The sequence below is a fragment of the Moschus berezovskii genome, chromosome 8 (assembly GCF_049115385.1).
Source record: "Moschus berezovskii isolate FMDL1 chromosome 8, NW_MosBer_1.0, whole genome shotgun sequence".
NCBI classification, from domain to species: Eukaryota; Metazoa; Chordata; class Mammalia; order Artiodactyla; family Moschidae; genus Moschus; species Moschus berezovskii.
In genome coordinates, this window is record NC_142467.1 from 20271970 (window position 1) to 20296032 (window position 24063).

At 37.1% G+C, this 24063-nt stretch overlaps 1 protein-coding gene across 1 annotated transcript in view; it reads right to left on the reverse strand.

Moving 5' to 3' along the window:
- Nucleotides 1-24063, reverse strand: part of ADGRV1 (adhesion G protein-coupled receptor V1) — a 549332-nt gene that overhangs the window by 188388 nt on the left and 336881 nt on the right. The window contains exon 84 of the mRNA XM_088838471.1: nt 2271-2387. Within this exon, the coding sequence (XP_088694597.1) occupies nt 2271-2387 (117 nt within the window). The remainder of the gene's footprint in view (nt 1-2270; nt 2388-24063) is intronic.

A 24063-nucleotide genomic window follows, 5' to 3' on the forward strand; every position in this document is an offset into this window, starting at 1 on the left:
GCTAAAGGGTGCCAAGCCTGTCTGACTATTGTAGATTACAATGTAAACATGGCTCCCTCAGCTGTCTCCATACTGTTATTTATGTAACCCAGGCCTGTGTTTCTATAGTTAACTGTAGTTGCTACGGTTTAAGCAATCTGGTCACACATTTGATTGCTACTGAGTTTGGGTTAAATTAAAATTTCAAGATGTTTACGTTAACCCCCATCAGATTATGTCTTTCACTGTCATTTTCAAGCTGTCACAGTACAGTTTTGTTATATTTGTTTTACCTGTACTCTTAATACAGCCAGCTTATATTTTAGCTAACTTTTCAGCTCTGTATCATCTGCATAACTAATAAAACAGCTTCCTGTGTCTTCATCCAGGTCATTCATCAAAAACTGAATAGGTCGGGGACATGGACAGAGGCCTTCAGCAAACCGCTATGGACCTCCGTTCAGGCAGATAAAGGACCACACACACAGGATGCATATAAAAAATTCAACTTAGATAAACTGCTAAAGAGGATCAGAGAATCTTGCAAATGCAATTTTCATTTCAGCAAGTATTTGTTTTATGTTGTACAGTTTAGCTTTGCTTTTTTGTTTGGTGGGTGGTTGGAGAATACCACAAACCGTCCATAATTAGAACTTCTCAAAGAGTTATAAAACAGTAATTCTATGAGGTAGGAATTATTGTCCCCATAATGCAGATTTAGCAACAAAACTTGGAGAGAGTCGATAACTTGATTAAGGTTACAAAGATAATGACAGAGCCAGAATTCAAACCCAGGTGCAGGTCTCTAATTCTTCCAACTAGCTCTATTAACCAAACAGTTCGGTTTTCTTCTCCTTCAGAAGTGAAGTGAAGTGAAGTCGCTCAGTCATGTCACTCTTTGCAACCCCATGGCAGGTTCCTCCATGCATGGGATTTTGCAGGCAAGAAAACTGGAGTGGGTTGCCATTTCCTTCTCCATTCTCCTTCAGAGCTAACTATAGTATCATACCTGGGCAAAGATTCCTGCTTTGAGTCTCTATAGTGTTCTCTCTTAATAGTATCACCTCACTTTTCTCCCAAATTGCCAGATGGTAGAAATCCTACATTCTTCTTATTAAACAAGAGAAAAGAATATGCAAGGGCCTGAATGCATCTGATTACATAAAAAAGTTCACAAGCATACTCAGAAACACATAGGAAACTATTTCTCATGGAAGACTGAACATTACCTCCATGTAGAAATCATTTTCAAAGGCAGCATATTTTAGTTGACCTGCTGAATTAGTGACATTAACAGTGCTTAAGTGGATCCAACTCTCATGTTGGCCTCTTTATCAAGCAAATCAGCACTGGGCAATAGAATCTGGAATTTGAGTCAGCAAAGGAGTGTTCAAATCTCTCCTCCACACTTCCCAGTTCCTCAAGAGAGTATGCTGGGTCTCTTTTGGTCTTACTCTGTACTCTCCCAAAGTGATCTCTTCTAAAGCAATGGCTCCATTTGCCAACTCTAAGCCAAGAGTCATCTAGTGTATTTCTCCAGCATGCACCTCTGTTCTGGAATTTACCATTCCACTTCTCTCAGAGTCTCCACTGAAGAGCTCACAAGAACTTCACACTCAGCTTGTCTTTAAAAAGAAACTCACCATCTTTCTCCAATCTCCAGCAATCATTATTTCAGCTCAAGGCACCACTATCCATCCATTCACTCACACTGGAAACTTGGGTAAGCAACCTTCTGCATTACTAATAATGCATCTCTAATCCTGAAGTCCTACTTTAAAAACCAATTTTCAGAAGCTGTTCACTTCCCTTTGCCCCTTCTGTTCCTCTTTGGTTCACAGCACTATGTTCTTTCCCCTGAATCCAGCTAAAGCTGATTAATTGGCTCCTGCATCAACTCTTTCCTGAGCTCAATTCACTACAAGAGGGAGTTTTTCTAAAGTCCAAATCTCATCATGTCACTCTTTTGCTTAAAAATAATTCCATTGACTTCCCCTAGGAAAAAAAATTAAAATTTCTTACTATGTCTTATAGGACCCACATCACAACCCTCATCTCCTACCACTCACTTATATAACTCTACCAGATCTCTTCCCACTTCCTCAGATTCACTATGCTTTCTAATGCTGTATGGTTTGGAAGGTTTTTCTTACATTGATCTCCTGGGAATGCAGTGATGGACATATGGAATAACTTCCATTTCAGTATAAAGAATATCAGATATAAAGGCCACTCCCTCCAGATGCCCTGGAAAGTTGAATGGGGGTAGAAAGAGGAAATGAGGTACCAACCTGGATGAGCATCCAGCTAAACTGGCAAAGATACAAGTAATGTGTGACTGCGGCAATGGCTGAACAGCCCTCCTCTGTGAGTCGGGGACTTGCATATGCAGATGCCAGAAATACAATCTGTAAGAAAAAAATACCCTTATTTTTAAATCATGTTAAAGTCAATCAAGAATATTTTAAAAAAACAATTTTCTTATTTGAGTCAATGATTCAATGACTCAAAGGGAAAATAAGTTGATTTGTTGCCCAAACTGAGAAGACGAAGTCATCCTAAAACAAAAATTCATGGATTTTTATGCTTCTAAGAAAAAAATTAATGATATGAAATTATGCTACATGCTGTTTTGGACTGTCATTGGAAATTCTCAGAGTAAATCTTGTTCTTATCATGGGTGGACAAAAATCATATGAAATATATTTACTTAAGTACAAATGAGAAAATAGAGTGGAAGTACCATTCTTTATGTAAGTCAAACCCCATAGGAGAGAAAAAAAAAAGAGGCAAAATTTCTAAGTTTATTATCATCTGCTTCATCTCGTTAGGAAGTAATTCATGTAACAAAAGAGACTTAAAATAAATTTTAACTTTCAAACCCTGCAATTATCCTAATTCTTGGATTTTTATTTCAACTGCCTTCAAGTCTGTTCAAAAGTATCCTTCACAATAAGATCTCTCTTGACTACACTATTGAAAATTACACCCTCTTTTCTTCTTTATTTCCCACTCACATGATCATCTGACTTTTTTTTTTAATAGCAATTGCCATGTTCTGACACGCTTTGTAATTTATTTCTTATGTTTCTTGGTCATTTTTAGTCTCACTCATTAGAATGTAACCCCTGTAAAGGCAGAATCACTAAATGTGTGACTCACTGTTGTACCCAACTCACAGAGCCCAGTATCTGCAACACAGTAGGCACTCTTAAATCTTTTATTGGAGGTACTCAATAAGTACTTGTTGAATAAATGGATAAATAAATGAAGTGAAAGACTCCTATGATTTCTATTATTTTGTATTTTCTCTATTATATGACTACTGTGTTAAATTTTATAATTTAAAGTATACATGGCAAGGGAAACTTTACAGCAATGATAACATACTGTAACATTGCAAGGAATAAATTCCCTCCCTCTTTAGTTCAGAGACCAAGTCTTCTTGACCTAATATTTTTTAAGCTACCACTATGCCTGAAACATGCCTGAAATGTTCAATAAATGATTGTTGAAAGAAAGAAAGATAGATTCCAAAATGATAGAGGGGTGTTGAAAGAAGAAAACTGACTTATGTCTCAAAATAGCCCAGCTTCTAAAAGGGAAACACAAATATCATTAGTGCTTCTTGGATTTAAAAAAAATGAATACTGTGCTCGAAATAGGAAATACAAATACCATGAGTGCTTCTTGGATTAAAAAAACATGAATAATATGCTCAAAATCAAATCAGAGTATTGTTTCTATTTTCAAATGAAATATGCCCCCTCCCCAATCCACTTGTCCCAAACATGTCTACATTAAATTTTCTCAAAAATTTCTGCCCCAAAGTTTTCCCAGGATGGCATCACTGTGGTGAATGACAGAATCTGGGATGAGACCTCACATGCTTCCAGCATCACTATTTCACAGGAAAAGACTAACCATAACCAGTCTCCTCAGCCAATTACAGAAGAACCAAAATGCTAATTCATACATTTACAATAATATATATCTCATGCCACGCTGACCCTTTCCTCTTATTTGTTGAGTACTTCCTGTACCAAGTACAGGAGAAAAGGAATCCTGCCTTTTTTTCTTTTTCAAGCTATGGACACTTAACAACTCAGTTTACCCTTTTGGGACTAATTCCCTCATCAGTATAAGGAGGAAGTTAGAAAAAAATAACTGTAAAGTCCCTTTCTACTCCAAAATTCCAGTATTCTTTTTCAAATGAGAAGTATTCCTGTTTCAATTTTTTGTTTATTTAGTTCTAGGTTGGGAGTACATGTTGCTCACAATAAAATAAAAACAGACACTAGGAATGAATGTCTCATTATTTCCTAACAATCTGGTATAAATGAGTTCCCTGAATAAACAAAGTCAACAAATTCCCTTTCCAGAACATATCACAAATAGCTTTTGAATTAATTAGGGCTTACCTTAAAAACATGCTCAGATTTTCCTAGATTTTTAGCTTCTAAGTTCTGAGTTGTAATATGTCATAAATTTAACTTTCCTAAATTGTACAAATGGTTTCTTTACCTGCTGAGCCCCAAGGGAAGGCCAAGAATACTGGAGTGGGTAGCCTATTTCTTCTCCAGAAGATCTTCTCAACCCAGGATCAAACCAGGGTCTCCTGCATTGCAGGCGGATTCTTTACCAGCTGAGCTATCAAGGAAATCCATTCTCTTAACACTTTTATCAAAACACTAACAATGAACAATAAACACCAGAAACTGTGCCTTAAAAGATTCAAAAGACACAGAACTATGAGATTCAGTCCCCCAAAATTTAAAAAAAAAAAAACAAAAACTTCAAAATTGTATGTTTTTCTTTTTACAAAGTGGCATCTTTTCATAAAGTCTTTATAAGAGTACTTATAAACCTCTCTAATTCAAATTCTATAGTATAGATTGTGTTGAATTTATTTTGTATTTTTGTTCTAATAAACCTGAATAGTTTGCTAGGTAAAACAACAAAACAACAGTGTAATTCAAACTGTAGGGCTTCCCTGATGGCTCAGAAGGTAAAGAATCTGCCTGTAATGCAGAAGACCTGGATTTGATCTCTGGGTCGGGAAGATTCCCTAGAGAAGAGAATGGCTGCCTACCCCAGTATTCTTGCCTGGGAGAATTCCATGGACAGAGGAGCCTGGCGGGCTATGGCCCATGGGGTTGCAAAGAGTCAGACATGATTGAGAGACTAACATTTTCACTTTTCACTTTCCAAACTGTAATTGAATATGCTTAGTTTTATGCATTCTATGAAACTATTTCTAAATGGTACACTAATTTAAATGATTCTTATTCTTCCCAATGTTTATTTCTTTGAAACAAATCAGTGCAAGTCATTGTTTAAAACTGTATTTACTTTCAAAATCCAATTTTAATTTACACCTAAAATCTCATTCTTAAGATATTTCTTCATGTTTTATTATGTTGTAATTTTTTTCTAAATCATAAGACTAGTTACAAACCTATTGTGCAAACTATGACCATTCTTCCAGAATGTTCTCTAAGAGAAATGCTTTTTCCCATAATGGGAAAAGATTGATAGACTGATAAGCAAGAGAAGCCTGAGCTCTTAATAAACATTACAAAAACAGGGATGAGCTAAGAATACTTGGAGAACCAGCAATTACACAATATTGAACCTATCTAAAACTAAAGTGAATTAAAACACAAAGTAAATAATGAAAGTAAAATAAAATCTCCTAGCATATCTGGCTCACATATCCTTAAGATACATAACCTAAGAGACAGGAAGTTTACCACTGCTTTTTTGCTCAAATACATAGAGATAATCAGGAAAAAAGGATATTCTCAATTAGTTCTCTGGATACACTAAGTTGAACACCATAAGAGGAAACAATAATGTTTTCAATGGTTCTCAATCATTCAAGTGTTGATTCATTTGGTAAGCAAGTGTTGGAGTGCCCACTATCTACAAAGCACTATACTATCTATGCAAGATGAAGAATATGATGACAGAAAACAGTGTAAAACAAGGTGCTACATCTTTTCTCTTGGTTTGCATATGTGTGTGTGAGCACACACGCATGCATGTCACGTATGCATGATGTGAAGTCATGATTGTTTCTATCTCAATTTAGTAAATGATGACCGAGGCTCTGATAGGGGAAACTAACTTGTTTAAGGGTCACTGAACAAGCGTTGAAGTGGGATTCAAATCCTGGTGTTCCGATTTGTAAATCCAGCGTTCTTTCTAGAACATCACGCTTCTGCTCCCCAAGCTATTTGACATCAAGCAGGAGTCCTGTCCGTCTAGTCAAGGCTATGGTTTTTCCCGTGGTCATGTATGGATGTGAGTTGGACTGTGAAGAAAGCTGATCGCCGAAGAATTGATGCTTTTGAACTGTGGTGTTGGAGAAGACTCTTGAGAGTCCCTTGGACTGCAAGGAGGTCCAACCAGTCCATTCTAAAGGAGATCAATCCTGGGTGTTCATTGGAAGGACTGATGCTAAAGCTGAAACTGCAATACTCTGGCCACCTCATGCAACGAGCTGACTCACTGGAAAAGACTCTGATGCTGGGAAAGGTTGGGGGCGGGAGGAGAAGGGGACGACGGAGAATGAGATGGCTGGATGGCATCACCGACTCTGTGGACATGAGTTTGAGTGAACTCCGGGAGTTGGTGATGGACAGGGAGGCCTGGCGTGCTGTGATTCATGGGGTCGCAAAGAGTCAGACACGACTGAGCGACTGAACTGAACTGAACTGAGGAGTCCTGTCTCAAAGTCCTGAAATTCTAGTGTTTCTCAAAGTTCTTTAACCCATGGGCCACCGCATGTTCATAATGGCAACAGAACATAACAACTATGGCAAATACAGCGTTACTCTTAATTCCATACTGATACAACATATGTACATCTTAACTAAAAGAAAACTGTATTCCCAAAAGAGAATAGCTGATATATTTTGTTGACAACTTATTAAATTCTTTCTTCTTCTGGTTGATGAGAGCTCTATTATAACAGCTAAGAGAGGACAGTGGGTTCCCTGGTGGTTCAGCTGGTAAAGAATCCGCCTGCAATGAGGGAAACCTGGGTTTGACCTCTGGGTTGGGAAGATCCCCTGGAGAAGGGAAAGGCTACCCACTCCAGTATTCCGGCCTGGAGAATTCCATGGACTGTATAATCCATGGGGTCGCAAAGAGTCAGACACGACTGAGCGACTTTCACATACACAAGGGAGGACATGGAGGGAAATAATTATTCTTTCACTTTAAATACATAGCATGTGTCTCTTCTTCCTTGGGCTGCTGCTGTTGCTGCTAAGTCACTTCAGTCGTGTCCAACTGTGTGACCCCATAGATGGCAGCCCACCAGGCTCCCCCGTTCCTGGGATTCTCCAGGCAAGAACACTGGAGTGGGTTGCCATTTCCTTCTCCAATGTGTGAAAGTGAAAAGTGAAAGTGAAGTCGCTCAGTCATGTCTGACTCATAGCGACCCCATGGACTGCAGCCTACCAGGCTCCTCCGTCCATGGGATTCTCTAGGCAAGAATACTGGAGTGGCTTGCCATTGCCTTCATCGGTTCCTTGGGCTAACTAATAACAAATAATGAAAGCTGGTTTTCCTGTAAACTTTGTTTCTCAGTACTCCTTTACACATACTCCTGCCACCATCCCCTCCCTTTGCCACGTTACATTCTCCCTCCTCTCTATAAGAAACAGTCTTCTCTCCACTCTCCATCTTACCCAAACCTACTCAGTTTTTACAGAAGCAGGTCAAATTTCACCTACTCTGATCATGAGAGACTCCCAGCCTTTCCTATTTTTTTGAGTGCTAACAGCACTTGCTGAGCATTTATACTAGGCCAAATGTTGTCCTTTCAAACAGGGAAGTTCCTAGGAGGAAGCAAGACATGCACATACGATGCAATAAAATGTGACAGGTGCTGTAGTAGAGGATGGTGTCAGACATCAGGGGAACGCAAAGTCAAGACTGAATAGTTCTGCGTGTTTATGGAAGTCAGAGGAATATTCAAGGAGGAAACAGAATTGCAGTGGCTTGGCCTACACCTTCTCTTCCACAGGACCCTTCATGTTCCAAATCTGCTGCTCTAACTGCATTGACTGCCCTTCTCTAAAACATGTTCACATCATCTCTCAACTCTTTGCTTTTATTCGTTGTCTTCTGCATAGCTTGAATTTTTGTTTGATCTTTCTCTATTTGAAATTATGTCCACTGTTCAAGGTGTGGTGGAAATGTCAACTCTATCATATGGCTATTTCGTTCAACCATTAACCATTTCAAGCTCTGAATTTTTAAAGACAGGATTCTGTTATAACAATCAATCCATTTTGCTATCCAATTCTCCCAATTCTTAGATAAAAATTAACTTTAATCTCCTGGAAAACTGTCAACTCCTTAAAGGCAATAATCCAGTAATATTCTCTATTATTATTATTTTGAATATATCTTTAAGAAGGAAAACATCATTAAGTATTCAGTATCCCATACAGACTCTATCATGATTTTGAGCATAGTATTTTCTTAAAAAGCGTTATTGACATATGATTGACAGATAATAAATGGGACATATAAAATGTGTATGATTCAATAAGTTTTGACCTGTGAAACCATCTTCACAATCACGATAATTAACGTATCATGCCCCAAGCTTCCTCTCGAACTTTGTAGTACCTCCTTGCATCACCAACACATTGCACACCCTCAGGCAACCTGTTTTCTGTCACTATACATTAGTTTCATTTACTAGAATTCCATGTTAATGGAAACATATGTACTCTTTTCTCTCTGGTTTATTTTACTAAGCATCTTTACTTTGAAATTCATCCAAAATAATGTATCAATGTATATGTATCAATTCTCTTTTTATTGTTGAATAATATTCTAATATTCTAAAAATATTCTAATAACGTGTCCTATCACCTGTTGATGGATATTTGGGTTATTTCCAGTTTTTGGCTTTTACGAAGAAAAGCTGTTATGAATGTACAAATGTACATATGGATATATGCTTTCATTTATCTTGAGTAAATACTTAAGAGAGGAATGGCTGGACCATATGCTGTGTATTTAATTTTCTAAAAATCTGATTAAGGGACTTTCCTGGTGGTTCAGTGGCTAAGAATTCACCCACCAATGCAGGGAACATGTGTTCAATCCCTTGTCTAGAAAGATTCCACATGCTATATGGGGCAACTAAGTCTGTGTACCACAAATACTGAATCCACAATATAGAGCCATCAAGCGACAGCTACTGAGCCCACATGTTGCAACTAATGAACTATATACTAACAACTAACTATCAGAGAAATTAAGAAAATAGTCCCCTTTATATCTGTATTAACAAGAATAAAATATCTAGGAACAAATCTAACTAAGGCGATAAAAGACCTGAAATTGAAGAAGACACAAACCGATGGAAAGATATACCATGCTCGTGAATGGGAAGAATTAATATCGTTAAAATGACTATACTACTCAAAGCAATCTACAGATTCAATGCAATGCCTATCAAAATAACCATAACATTTTTCACAAAACTAGAACAAATAATTCTGAAATTTGTATGAAACCATATAAGACCATGAATAGCTGAAACACTCTTGAGGAAGAAGAACAAAGTTGGAGGCATCACATTCCTTGATTTTAAACTATACTACAAAGCTACAGTCATCAAAGCAGTATAACACTGGCACAAAAACAGACACATAGATTAATGGCCTAGAATAGAGAGTCCAGGAATGAATCCACACTTATATGAACAATTAATCTATGACAAATGAGGCAAAAATATACTCAGGAAAAAGATAGCCTCTTTAGTAAACAGTTTGGAGAAAACCAGTCAGCTACACTCAAAAGAATCAAACTGGGTTACTGTCTCACACTATGCATAAAACTAAATTCAGAAACAGATTAAAGACTTAAATATAAAACCTGAAACCATAAAATTTCTAGAAGAAAACACAGGCAAGCTCTTTGACAGTGGTCTCTGTAATACATTTCAGTCTCAGTATTTTTGGATGTGTCTCCTCATTTGCAGAGAACAAAACCAAAAATACACAAATGAGACTACATCAAACTAAAAATCTTTTGTTTAGAGAAGGAAACTACTGCAAAATGAAAAGGTCGTCTACTAAACAGGGGAAAATATTTGCAAATGATACACTTGATAAGGAATTAACATCTAAAATATATAAAGAGTTCATACAACTCTTCTTCAAATAAAACCAAACAACCTGATTAAAAAATAGGTAGAGGATCTGAATAGACATCTTTCCAAAGAAGACATACAGATGGCACATGAAAAGACACTCAACATCATTAATCATGCTGGGCTGTGATTAGTCGCTCAGTCATGTCCAACTCTTTGCGACCCCATGGACTGTAACCCGCCAGGTTCCTCTGTCCCTCTGTCTTGCCTGGGGATTCTCCAGGCAAGAATACTGGAGTGGGTTGCCATGCCCTCCTCCAGGTGATCATCACAACCCAGGGATCGAACCCAGGTTTCCAGCATTGCAGGCAGATTCTTTACCATCTGAGCCACCAAGGAAACCCAAGAATACTTTACCAGCTGAGCTACCCAGGATGCCCCATTAATCACGAGGGACATGCAAATCAAAACCACAGTGGGATATCACGTCACACCTGTCAGAATGGCTATCAAAAACACCACAAATAGCAACTGTTGGCAAAAATGTAGAGCAAAAGGAACCCCTGCATACTGCTTGTGGGGATGCAAGGTGGTGCAGTCCCTGTGGAAAACAGTATGACGGCGCCTCAAAAAAGTAAAAATGGAATTACCACATAACCCACCAATTCCACTAAGGAATTTGGGGCATTAATCCAGGGAAAACAAAAATACTAATTAGAAAAGATATATGCATCCCTCTGTTCATTGCAGCATTATTTACAATAGCTAAGATACGGAAGGAACCTAAGTGCCAATCAACAGATGTGTGTATGTGTGTGTTTGTGTGTGTGTGAAAGAGATATTGGATATCACTCAGCCATAGAAGAGAATGAAATCTTGCCATTTACAACAACATGAATGGACTTAGTCGGTATTATGCCAAGTAAAATAAGTCAGAGGAAGACAAGTACTATATTATTTCACTTGTGCATGAAATATAAAAAAATAAAAATGACCAAACATATCAGAACAGAAATAGATATAAAGATTCAGAGAACAAACAGGTGGTTGTCAGAGTGGAGCAAAGAAGTTGCTGAGGGAGATTAAGAGGCTGTTTAGAAAGAATGGTTCTACATTTAAAACTTAAGAAAATTTCAGGAAAATGTTTAAAATCATACAGTCTATTTTCACGGATTCACAGTAACTGATGAAATTTTCTTCATTCTTTCCTCAGTAAAGCAAGAGGAACAGGTATCTTCAAAATTCTGTATCACTTTAAAAACAATTCATAATTCTGCCTTGTTCCTGACTTGGTCTTGAAAAATTAGCAATCTCATCATCTCTCTACAACCCAGTTCAACTAGTTGCCCAGTAGGCACAGAGTATCTAGCACTGAGGTGGGCTCTACGTAAGACACTGAGGAGCAGAAGAAATGTTTCCTAGCTGGGAACCATGGATTGTCTAGAAGCAGAGATGAGATGACCCATGTCAAGGCTGAGTCACACACAAGATCCCCTCTCTCTTACTATTTTCGTGCCTTAATCACAAACTTTATAAAGTGGTCGTTCTTTGTTCTGCCAAGTAGGTATAAGGGTATAAAAGAAGATTGAGGCTTATTTCTACTGATGGCAGTAAAATGAAATAGCATTAATGTTTAGCTCAATTAGCCATTTCATCTGTAGGAAGAGAACATTGTTTATAATTCATTATTAATCTTTTAGAGATTTTCTTGATGTGGGCCATTTTTATAGTTTTTATTGAATGTGCCACAATATTGCTTCTGTGGGTAGGCTCTGGGAGTTGGTGATGGACAGGGAGGCCTGGTGTGGTGCTGCAAAGATTCGGACACGACTGAGTGACTGAACTGAACTGATAAATAAAGGGGTAATAAATATCTCACAGACTAGTCTTTTATGGCTTATTTATCTTGGGTACATATTTAAGAAGAAAATTGATAGACTGTAGGATAGGTGTGTGTTTGTTTAGCAGAAATTCCCATTGGCAACACCTGGTACTGTACGTTTTTTCTGAATTTTAGTCATTCTGGTTGATGAACAATTGTGTATCATTCTGGTTCACATTCATTTTTAAATCCTCTTTAACTAGGTTCCATGGTTACCAAGAGCCACTAAGACTACTTTTTAGTATTCATGCAACTTGACCTCTTTGATATTTTATGTTATTGGCATACCTTCCTTCTTTACATTTGCTTGCTTCTAAATCTCTTCCTTATGCAACATAAAGATTTCATTTTTCTGAACCAAAGAGTCCTGGATTCAAATTTTAATATTACCAGTAGACAACAGTGATGTCAGGGAAGTTATTCAACTGTCTGAACTTCAGTATCTATATCTTTAAAATCAAGCTAACTATATTCATCTTGTGGGGTGCTGCTGCTGCTAAGTCACGTCAGTCGTGTCCGACTCTGTGTGACCCCAGAGACGGAAGCCCACCAGGCTCCCCCTTCCCTGGGATTCTCCAGGCAAGAACACTGGAGTGGGTTGCCATTTCCTTCTCCAATGTGTGAAAGTGAAAAGTGAAAGTAAAGTCGCTCAGTAGTGTCTGACCCTTAGTGACCCCATGGACTGCAGCCTACCAGGCTCCTCCATCCATGGGATTTTCTAGGCAAGAGTACTAGAGTGGCTTAGTTGTGAAGAATAAGTTATGTCACATGTAGCGTATCTCAAACCTCTACTGGAAAAGAATATGCATGTCTGACTCCTCCTGGGAAGTCTGGGGCTGTATCCTTGACAAATACTTCTTTAGAGTGTGTGTCATACTTAATCTTAAATATTGCATATGTGCATAAAGTATTCATGCATATACGAATTTTGTATACGTGCGTGCTAAGTCACTTCAGTTGTGTCCAACTCTTTGCGACACTATGGACTGTAGCCTGCCAAGCTCCTTTGTCCATGGGATTCTCCAGGCCAGAATACGGGAGTGGGCTGCCATGCCCTCCTCCAGGGGATCTTACCAACCCAGGGATTGAAACTGTGTCTCTTATGTCTCCTGCACTGGAGCTGGGTTCTTTACCACTAGTGCCACCTGGGAAGCCCATGTGAATTTTGCATGTTGCTTAATATCATCATGCTTATCTAACTATATGTATATTAATTTTATGTTGCTGTAAAACAACACTGATAACTGATGAGGCTGGAAGACAGGACAGGCACATGGTTCTCATTCACCCTGCAACACTGTCCTCCTTTACACAGGGGATAAATATACCCGTGACAAGAATAGCCAAGCTTGACCTTCTCCATGCTGTTTCAGAACCTGCATTCTCTTCCTTCTACTGCTCTTAAATAATGGTATTTCAGGCCTGCTTAGAATACTAAAGAAAAAAAAAAAAGGAGAAGAAAAATCTCTTGAATAAAAGGAAATTCAGTTCATTGGCCAGGGAAGGTCTTGCACTGTGTTGTTTAGGCATTTGGGAATTGCATTTAAAAAAATAAATAAATGGGGGCTCCTACTAGTTTGGATAGTGGGACCCCAAAATTCATAACTACCTGGAACACTTCATTTGGAAACAGGGTCTTATAGATTCATTAGTTTAGATGAGGTCACACTGGCTTAGAGTAGGCCCTAAATCCAATGACTGACTGGTCCTGATAAGAAGACCGTAAGCAAACAGACTCACACACAGGGAAGAAGTCCATGTGATGACAGAGGCAGAAACTGGAGGTGAAAAGCTGAAAGTCACGAATGCTAAGGATCACTGGAAATCACCAAAAGCTTTGAGGAGGCAAGGAAAGGTTCTTCCCTAGAGTCTTTAGTGGGGCACAGACCTGCTGATACTGTGATTTCAGATCTCTAGCCTCCAGGACTATGAGAGAATAAATTTATGTTGTTTTACACTGCCCCAACTGTGGTGCTTTGTTACAGCAACCCTAGGAAACAAGTACAGGCTCGCCTTTCGATGGGCAGCTCGTGGGAGGCCTCTTTGAAGAACTGATGTTTCAGCTGTCATCTTAAGACAAGAATGGAGGAGGGCATGGCAACCCACTCCAGTATTCTTGCCTGGAGAATCCCATGGACAGAGGAGCCTGGCCAACTACAGTCCATGGGGTTGCAAACAGTCGGACACTGTGTGACTAAGCACTAAAGACAAGAAAGTGGTGGCTAGGTAAGTGTAAGAGAGGTTTTGCAAGCCAAGGAAACACAGCATGTGCCATGATTCCCAGGATGGAAAAGGGTCTTTCAGGTTCAATAAGAGGAATGATTTGTCCAAGATGAGAAGACCAGGAAGAGAAGAACTGAGTCTTGGTTCTAAGACTTCAGATTCAAAGACCAGGGGTTACAGCTTTCATACTTCCTCCCAGATCTCAGAACAGCCTCAAAACAACCAATCAATTGGCCAGTTCGCTCATCCATCCACCGCTCACTGTTCAATTTTTTTGGCAATTAAAAGTGAAGCATGGCCAGAGGCTGAGCAGATATTGCTGACAATGGACATTTTTACGAGATAGGAGAAGGCTAGTACTAAAGAGCTATTCTACAATTTTTTCCTCCTGGCCAAAGCACCCTAGAGAAACACATGTGAAAACCAGCTTAATCAGTCTTCAAGTCTTGGTGATTATTTGTAGCTCCTAGTTGAAGAAGAGGAAGAAAAGGTTTCCTGGAGGCTGTAGCTCTTTGTGATTTAAAAATCACCTAGAGGCAACCACTGTGAAACCTTCCTGAAATATTCATCAGGTCTCTGGCTTGATGAAAAAAGCTGCAAGGCTCATTTTTTCCTACACAAACTATAGCTGTAGTGTCATAGGCTAAAATCAGCTTTCGGGTAGGTTTTTGCTTGATTTGCTTAGTGCTTTTAAAAAATCCAAATATTTCACACAACAGTTTAGATACTCAATTTTTCTTAAAAAGTCAAAAGTCCTTGCCATAGGGAATGATTAGTCAGAGTTGGGTAATGGCTTCCACTTAGAAAGGGCATACATTTACCAGTTACCATAGTCCCCAGGACCCCACTTAAATAGCTTTTCTGGTCTCCTGCAGGCATTTGGGTTTGTGAGCGTTGTTCTATAAAAATTAACTTTACAATCTCCAACCTGACCCCGCATTGTCTGTACATTTAAACCTCTCACTAGTCTCAAATGCAGAACCTACTATTAAACTCTGAGAAACTCCTCATTCTTCTGTAAATATCTCATATTCATTTCTCTTTCTCAGTGCTCTGTTAGTCAAATCTACTCCTCCTCCTCCAAGGAACACCATACATTATGACACTTAAGCCAAATATATCTGGCCCATTACTTTTGTAGAACTAACTCCTTATTTTGTCTGCTAAAGTTTTCTTAATTGAATGCTGACTGGCATTGTTAATTAATTATCAAGTACATATATTTAAGCCAAAGGTTATACAGTGTTTTCATGAAGGTCTTTGCTATCATCTTAGCACTTAACACTTAAAATACTCATGGTTAGTTGCATAGTGTTTGATGAGTGAATGGTCTCAACGAGTCATCACCAAAGAAAGGTGGGCTAGTTAATAATTCTAATTATTCACACTTTTGGATTATATTCGCTAGGCTCTAGGCTTCATCCTCTTATTTTCAGACAATTCTTTACTTATTCAGTAGCTAACAAAGAGTGGAGAGAATAAAGCAGGGTATAGTTTTCTTGCAAATGTTCTAACACAAGGCTTTATGAGGAGAAAGACTGAAATCAGTGGCTAAAATAAGGTTACTAGACTACCTTGGATTAACCAATTACATTATCAAAATTAAAAACCAATTGCATCATCATATCTTAACTTCCGTAATCATTATAACCCCATGAGTTAATCCTGGATTGCTGCTACTGAGAGGTCAAGTTAGCTGTGGCTTTTATTTCACATGCACCTGAATTTAGACTACCCTTGTTCCGCGTGAGAGTCGGCTCTGAAGTGGAATCTTTAAATTCCTAAGATATCTGTGTGGCTGAGAATGTGGGTTAGACCGTTTTCCCAATTCTGTCTCCAATCCCTGTACTTTCAGCAGGGGGACTAGATTGGCAGTGACTCCTAGAGCAGAAACCATCTAGCAGGTTTTAAATGGTTTTGGACTGTTGCCTGGTAGTAGTAAAACCAAAATTAATGAGACAGAACTGATTTGAGAATGATGAGTTTGAAATATGCCAGAAGCCCCATATCCACACTCTTGCCCACTCAATTTAACTCATTCCTGAAGGTCGTTCTCATTAAAAAAAAAAAAAAAGCTTTATGTATTACACATTTCCACAAGACTGATCATTTACTATCAACCAATTTCATTTCCTTTTACTTAAGAAAATTTTTTGTGACTTTAAGCCTCACAGAGTGATTTCCTGTCCCTGTTGATTTGGAGCAAATGGACAACCCTGATGCATGTTTTACAATTGTAATCAGACAGCGTTCTAAAGGAAAGCTTCATTTGCTTTGGATGGTGAAGTTTGCTTACGATATTTAAAAGAAGTGATTTTACTTGGCACAATATTCTTAGGAATTCTTTAGAAGCAGGCTTTATTTATATTTGTTTTTTTTTTCCCTTAGGAAATGTTCCAAATTAAGGATTTTATTACTATTCATTTTCTGCTCCAAACAAGAGGGGAAAACAGGAGCAAATCCCAGGGGGAAAGCATATAAAGCTTGGCTATCGCACAGTTATTTCTGTGTTTCTTCCACCCAAGAGTAAGAAGTTTGTAAGAAATTATGTCCATAACCACACATTTAAATGAGAGCTTCTAAATGGCTTTCACAGTGAACCTTGAAACGTGGCTCTGGCTGAATGTAATTTCCCTTCTGTGCGCGCCTCCTCTCTGCCGGGCCCACCTCGGTTCTCCCTGTCATTACTAACTAGTGCCGGTTCAAACTGGCTGGCTCCAGTCTCTGCAGCATCCTTCCTCTGTTTCTCTGGGCTTTTGTTTGAGTTAGAATAGAGCATGGCTTTTTGCTTCCATGCAGCTTTGCAATTAACCCCTAAACTGAAAAAACATCACCGAATAACCTGTTAAGGTCTTAATTATCTGAACAGATAGCATTAATCTAAAGCAATTAGAACTCCACGTTTACTATTTATTATCACATATATTTATATTTCCTCTATTCTCCTGGTTTTGGTAGTAAATAGCTTTCAACCCTTAGCTGAGCCTAAGTCATTCTGTATAACTGCTCTGTTTGTTTATGGAGTCCTACAGAAATGTGTATATAAAGAATTTGCAAAGAATCCAAGCAAAGTTCATTCAAATATTGTAACTTTTCCTGTTTTTTCCACTAAACAGACAGGAAGCATAAACAGAACAGTCCTGAGTCATCCAACAAAGAGAAACCTGGAAAATGTCACTGATACAGTGGCATTATTTTAAGCAATGCACTGGTTTTAGAATCAATCATTTGAAGCACTGAGTATGTCCCTTCTGTAGCAATACCTGCAGGAAGGAAACTCTTGCAAAGCAATTTTTATTTTTAGAATTAAGTACATGACATTATTAAAATCCAAAGGAAATAAAAAAGCAATTTAAAGCATATAAATATTATGTTCTGATAAAATAAAACCTTGCATTATTTACTTACATCAAACAAACTGCCACCCTATGTTAACTGCAGTTTCCCTTCTAGTGTTGTAGATTAATACACAGGCCTGTATGAGCTTCTGTATTTCTAAGCCTGCCGGCAGAGGAGGAACAGACTAAACTGGCTGAGAGAACTGAACGTGGCCTGACAGCAGGTGGGACACCCTGGAAAGTGAACTCCAGCCTGACCGTGTGCTGTGTTTGGCCAGTGCAGCGTCTTTAATAACTGGAAAGTAAACTTCCCTCCGCAGGGACTATACTCTTAGTGTCCCCACTGCCTCAGATTTGTCTTCATTTGTGTGACTGGCCCCCGAAGGACTTAGAGTTTGGGACCCCACTTCAGAAATTGAGTCCAGTGACCTAACGTTTCCACTGACCACATTATAAGGCCCATCTCCAAGCTCTTGACACACATTTTCCTCTCTACTTTGGGAATTTCATCTCAGAAGCAAATTCACTGTGACAACAGTCATGACAGTGTATACAAAAGCCCAGACTGTCTGTCCCCAGTGTACATGTTCACAATTAAACAGAGCTTTATACCGAAACTCAGTCAATTCTCCTCTGCGTCCTCCTTTGGCCAGCAATGGATCAAACTGGAATACGAAGTAACATCATCGAAATCACGGGTGACTCATAAATTCAGAGTAAATGCCAACTAACTGTGGCCTTTTGACTTACTGTGAATTCTTAGAGAAAAGTAGAAAATGATACAAATAATCTGTTTTCCCTTTTGTGAAATCGTTTGAATGCTGACTGGGCTTCTACACATCACAAACTAAGAGGAGCTCATATTTTGGATAAGACAGAATCAGATTTACATCCCATCCCTTAAAGGACAGTCAGTGGAGGCTGGTAGATTCTTCTTCTGTTTCTATTCTTTTCCTGAAATAACTGCAGTTCCTTTGCTATTCTGCTAGTGTGCAGTAAACGCTAACAGCTATTTACAAGAACAGTCCTTAAGAGAAAAAAGACAACAGTTACTGTTTGGAAGGTCTAAGAAAAATCAGAATATCAAGTTGTATGCTTGGAAAATACTTTATTTCTGAACTGCATGAAGAGGTGACGTAACAATGACAGGCTCTCTGGCCTCTATGGGGAAATTCTAAATTGACATCGGTGTTAAAGGATAAGATAAACGTGTCCAATTACTCTTAAGCCCCGCAAGAAAAGAGTATTGTCTTTTCTTCATGAGGCTATACATATATGGTCTATCTTACAGGGCTTTTGTAAGTGTGATATGAAGTTAGAATGAGAAAGTGCTTAAAAATCTAGAAATCACTACTCAAATGTTAAGTATTATGATTATTCTTTAAAATATGGAGAAGAAAGTTATTCTTCTAACTGATAGAGCATAGTATGTAAATTTCCACTGCAAAGTTGTTTATCAATTTTAAATATTATTCCAAGGTGAACAAAAAAGTTTTTTTTTCTCTAAATTATGATAATTTTGTTCCACACATATTTTCATAGTACTTTATATCCTAGTCCTTTAAAGTATTTCATTCACAATAACGTTAATCCACAATATGTCTACAAGGCAGGAAGAAATTCAAATTGCATGGAAAGTAAGCAGTAAGCCTAGAATGGAATTCACATTTCCTGACCTTCAGTTTAGTGTTCCATCTGTTAAGCCTTGGGTTTTGAATAATGAACTCAAATTAACCTAATCGTCACTGCTCAAAAATTCATTAATCACAGCAGCAAATCTGAACAAAATGAGTAAGTCAATGAAAACCGATACCCTAGAGTTGCTTTTAAGTGTCATTCCTCACACAATTAACTAATTAATGAGAGGAACTCTAATCCACATCTTGTACCTCATTAAAAATGGGACCCTTCTTTGACTACTATGTTTTAAAACATAATATCATGGCTTAAACTGACAACAGGTCTTTTTTTATCACCTTAGTTTAACTTTGCTTCTCAAGTTGGAAGATTTCAGTGTGGTTTTCTACAAGTGGCACATTTAATTTTTAGACAAACTTTTAATATTTAGACAAAATACATTATCTATCTTTTCCTGGATTTCCTTCATTTAAGTCCATAACAATAGCAATAGAATAACTGACAGTCTTCTGCCACCATAGATTTATAACAGAAAATATATAGAGATAGACACAAGCACATACAGATAGGGTAGTATTTCTTGTGTCCCTGTTTCAGGCATATGACAAGAATAATCAATTGAATTCCTCTGGACATAACTCCTGGGTAGAAAGATAATAAAAGTGAACCTTGAAGCACCAATTGCTTTTCTCTAACCAATACTGTACATAATAACCAATTTCCTTAGAGTTTACTGATTAATGAAAATGCTGCCAAATCAAAGCTATTATTAACAATAAGCCAAAATGTAAGCTTCAAGAATAGAGGTTTTATATGATTTGTCTGCTGTCACATGCCCATATGTTATGCATAGAACAGTGGCTGGCATATAATAGGTACTCAATTTAAGGATGGGTTGAGTGAAAAAGAGTGGAGAATTAAACAGAGGCTCTGGTTGAGGAAGCAGAGTAATATTATCCAGAGTAACTCACAAAAATCTTTACTAGAAGAGTTCAGTAGGGAAGCCTTTAATAAAATAATCTCTTTTGACACTGAAACATTGCCAACCTTGCTCTTATACTTTCCATCCCAAAAGCATACTCTCCAATACTTATGGGTAGTGTATTAACTTTGGCAACAAATTATAAGTCAAAACAAAGCAGTACCAAAATTGAGTCAATCAAAATAAGAAAAGCTTCAAGGCAATCAAAGTGAAGTTTTCAGAGCAATGAGTTCCACAACTAGAATAAAAGTCAGTAAATAAACAAGCTACTTCTGCCTTAACGGACATTAAACATTACTTAATGTTAACAAATAAAATTATTTATTTCTTCCTCTTGCTCAAACAGTTCAGAACTTCCAACTTAAGATTCACAATAGCATCACAGAGGAAAAAGTCCACTCTAAATACAGAACGATAAGAGTTTTTTTCTAAGGGTAGGAAGAGTAAAAATTATAGCCAGCATCAAATATAATCAAATAGTTTAGTGAACTGGAAAGGAATAAAAATCAAGAGACTGGGCAGGTGCTAAAGTAGTGATCTTGTAAGTATGCTGAGACATAAGAAATTTCAGCTCCTGTGGGATAAAGAGAAATGAGAATGTTTCACAGGAGACAGGGGACTGCAGGTGGCAGGCACTGATGTCCCCCTACCTCAACTTCCCAATAAAAGACTGAAACATTTCTGTCAACTGTCACCTGTGTTAGTGTTTTATGAAGTTGTAACACTTGCTAAGTGAAAACATCAATACAGCCACCCTACCAGAAACTGAGCCAAGATTTGGTTCATTATTTGGCTCCTAGACTAAATTGACTAGTATGTTATTATTATCAGTCTGAGTCCCAGAATGAAGACTCTAAGTGTTGGGTGGAAGCCATTGCAATACTGTTAGACATGAAAAGATGATGAAGAAAAGGAAAAAAGAGGAGAAAAAAGAGAAGAACAAAGAATCTGCTACTCCAAATCAGCCTGCCAACCAATACTTTAAAACACATGAATAAACCTAATGCAAATAAAAGGTGATCAATAAAATCAACTATTTGAATATAAATGTGCTCCAGATGAAATTAATTTCAGGAAACAATCTGACAAAGACCTTAAAAGAGTAGGTTAACGATGACCAGAATTTAGTGTAGACAAAAGTATCAACAGAAGTAACAAGAGTCCACAAAATATACACAGAAGTGAAATAAGAACGCACAAATGAGAAAAATACGTAACTTGATATTTAAAAGTTATTGAAATTAAAGATGCAATCAGTGGGTTAACTTTAGGTTGGCACCAAAGAATGAATTAATGAAAGGGTAGTAAATACTGGAAAACTCACCCAAAATGCAGCACAGAAAGACAAGGTTAAAAATTATAGAAGAATATGCAAAATTTTGGAAAGTGTGTGTGTGTGTGTGTGTATGTGTGTGTGTTAATAGCTCAGTTGTGCCCAACTTTTTGCAATCCCATGGACTGTAGCCTGCTAGGCTCCTTTGTCCATGGAATTCTCCAGGCTAGAAACCTGGAGTGGGTAGCCATTCCCCTCTCCAGGGGATTTTCCCAATCCAAGGATTAAACCTGGGGTCTCCTGCATTCCAGGCAGATTCTTAACCATCTGACCCACCAGAGAAGCCCACTGAAAAGTATCCTAGTATATCTTTCAAAAAAAGAGAATTGATAAAGAAATATATGATAAGGCAATTGCTGAGAATTTTTAAGGATTAAGGAAAAACATGTCATTAGCTAACATGCAATGGACATGAGTTTGGGTAAACTCTGGGAGTTGGTGATGGACAGGGCAGCCCGGTATACTGCAGTCCATGGGAATGCAGAGTTGGACACGACTGAGCGACTGAACTGAACTGCAAGTACGTGTTATCTATTATCTACATTAGAAGGATGGACAGGCAACAACAGATGGCAAGAAACAATGGAAAGATATTAGAAAGGTGCCCAGGAAATAAAACTCTTAACCTAAAACTTCATACCTACTCAAACTCTTATTCAAGAATTGAGGGTAAATAAATATATTTCAGACATAAAATGAAATACTTTGCACTAACACACTTACCAAAAGACTCATTAAAATAAGTTCTTCTGGAACCAGAAAAATTAAACTCAGCAGGAAGGTATAATATAGAAGAAACAAAGATAAACATAGCAAACTGCTATGTGGGCCAAAATTTTTATCTATTTGCTAAACAAATGACAATTCTTGTTCAAAAAAATCTATAAATAAAAACTGATGCCTCATTTTAATTACAAACAGGACAAAGACAATAACGATAGATCCTGCTAAACTTCTCACAAATAATACACGTCAAAATTTACAAATAAACATTACTACAATACACAATTTCCAAATTATCAGAATAAAACAAGAGGTTAAAGAAAACATTATCAATTCACCAGAACACACAGAAGGAGAAAAAATGAAGAAGAAAAGAAAAAAAAAAAAGATAATAAATAGAGAACATAAAGCCATAAGTTATCCAATATATCAATAATCACAAAAAACATACACAGACTAAACTCATTAGAAAAGAGAATACTTGAATTCACAAAAAAAAATCAAGATATTTACTGCTTAATAAGAATCCCATCTAAAACAAAAACACATAAAAAGCTGAAAATAAAGTATGAAAAAGATAATACAGATATGCTAAAAACAGTAATAAAAGGCTATCTTACCAATAAGGAAATCAGACAATTATATAATTTAAAAGAAAAAAGCATTAAAAGAATATTTATAATAGAAAAACTATCAAAATATATGAAAAATATCGATGTAATCTTAAAACATATTTGGTAAAACTTGATGGAATTCAAAGGAGACGAAGAGAAATACCCAGTCAAAACAAAAGCTTTAAAACATTTTTGTCAGATACTGATAGATCAAGCAGATAAAAAAATAACAAGAATAAAAAAGAGTCTGAACAAACAAAAGGTTTGGCAATTTAACAGAAAATATTTATAAAAACTGACTATGTACAAGATTCCTGCTAAAATCTCAGATTTTTTTTTCAAAATGATGTCATATACACTCCACTTTTGACCCAACACTACAATATGAGGACTCAGCAGGAAAAGAAAACATTTAAACCTTTAAAAAATGTGCTCTCAAACTAAAGTTAAAATGAAAAATCACAGAATGTTTGAACTAAATGAAGTTACCAAATTTTATTGTAAAGCTGCTATAGTGACACGAAAAGTAAATTTATAGACTTAATTGTACTTCTTTATAAAACTAAAAGGATAATTTAATTAAAAACTAACTACAGATTAAAATGTAAATATTAAGTAGAAAAATAAATAATAAAGAAAAAACATTTACTGGAAAAAAGCAGAGACAATAAGCAAAACCATAGCTTGGCTCTTTGAAGATATAAATAAAATAGATGAACCTACAGAAAGGCTTATCAAGAAAAGAGGCACAATTAAACAACACTGAGCATGAAAATGGAAAGAAATTTATAGACAAATTGACAGCACTTTAAAAATCATAAAAAGATAGAAAATTCTTAAGTACACATCTAAATCTAGATTTAGATACTGACAAAATGTTTGTATACATGTGAGAGGGAAAGAAAAGTACAATCTATGTTGGAAATAAACAGATAATAAACTAATTAATAATCCAGTACTAATGAGCTCTGTTTGATCCATAGTCCAAAATATCTTGGCCCAGAAGAAATCAAAAAGGTTATTTGGAAGAACACTGTCTTATGGCCATTGTCTTTCTCCACAACTTACAAAGATGGTTCAAAAAGTTTAAGGTACAAAAGAATCAGCTTAGAAATTCATTACAAATGCCAACTATCAGTCTTCATCACAAAAGATTCCAAGTCAAAAATTCTGGAATAACCACATTTTGACCAAGTAACCCTGAGAGACTTGGATTTTCACCCAT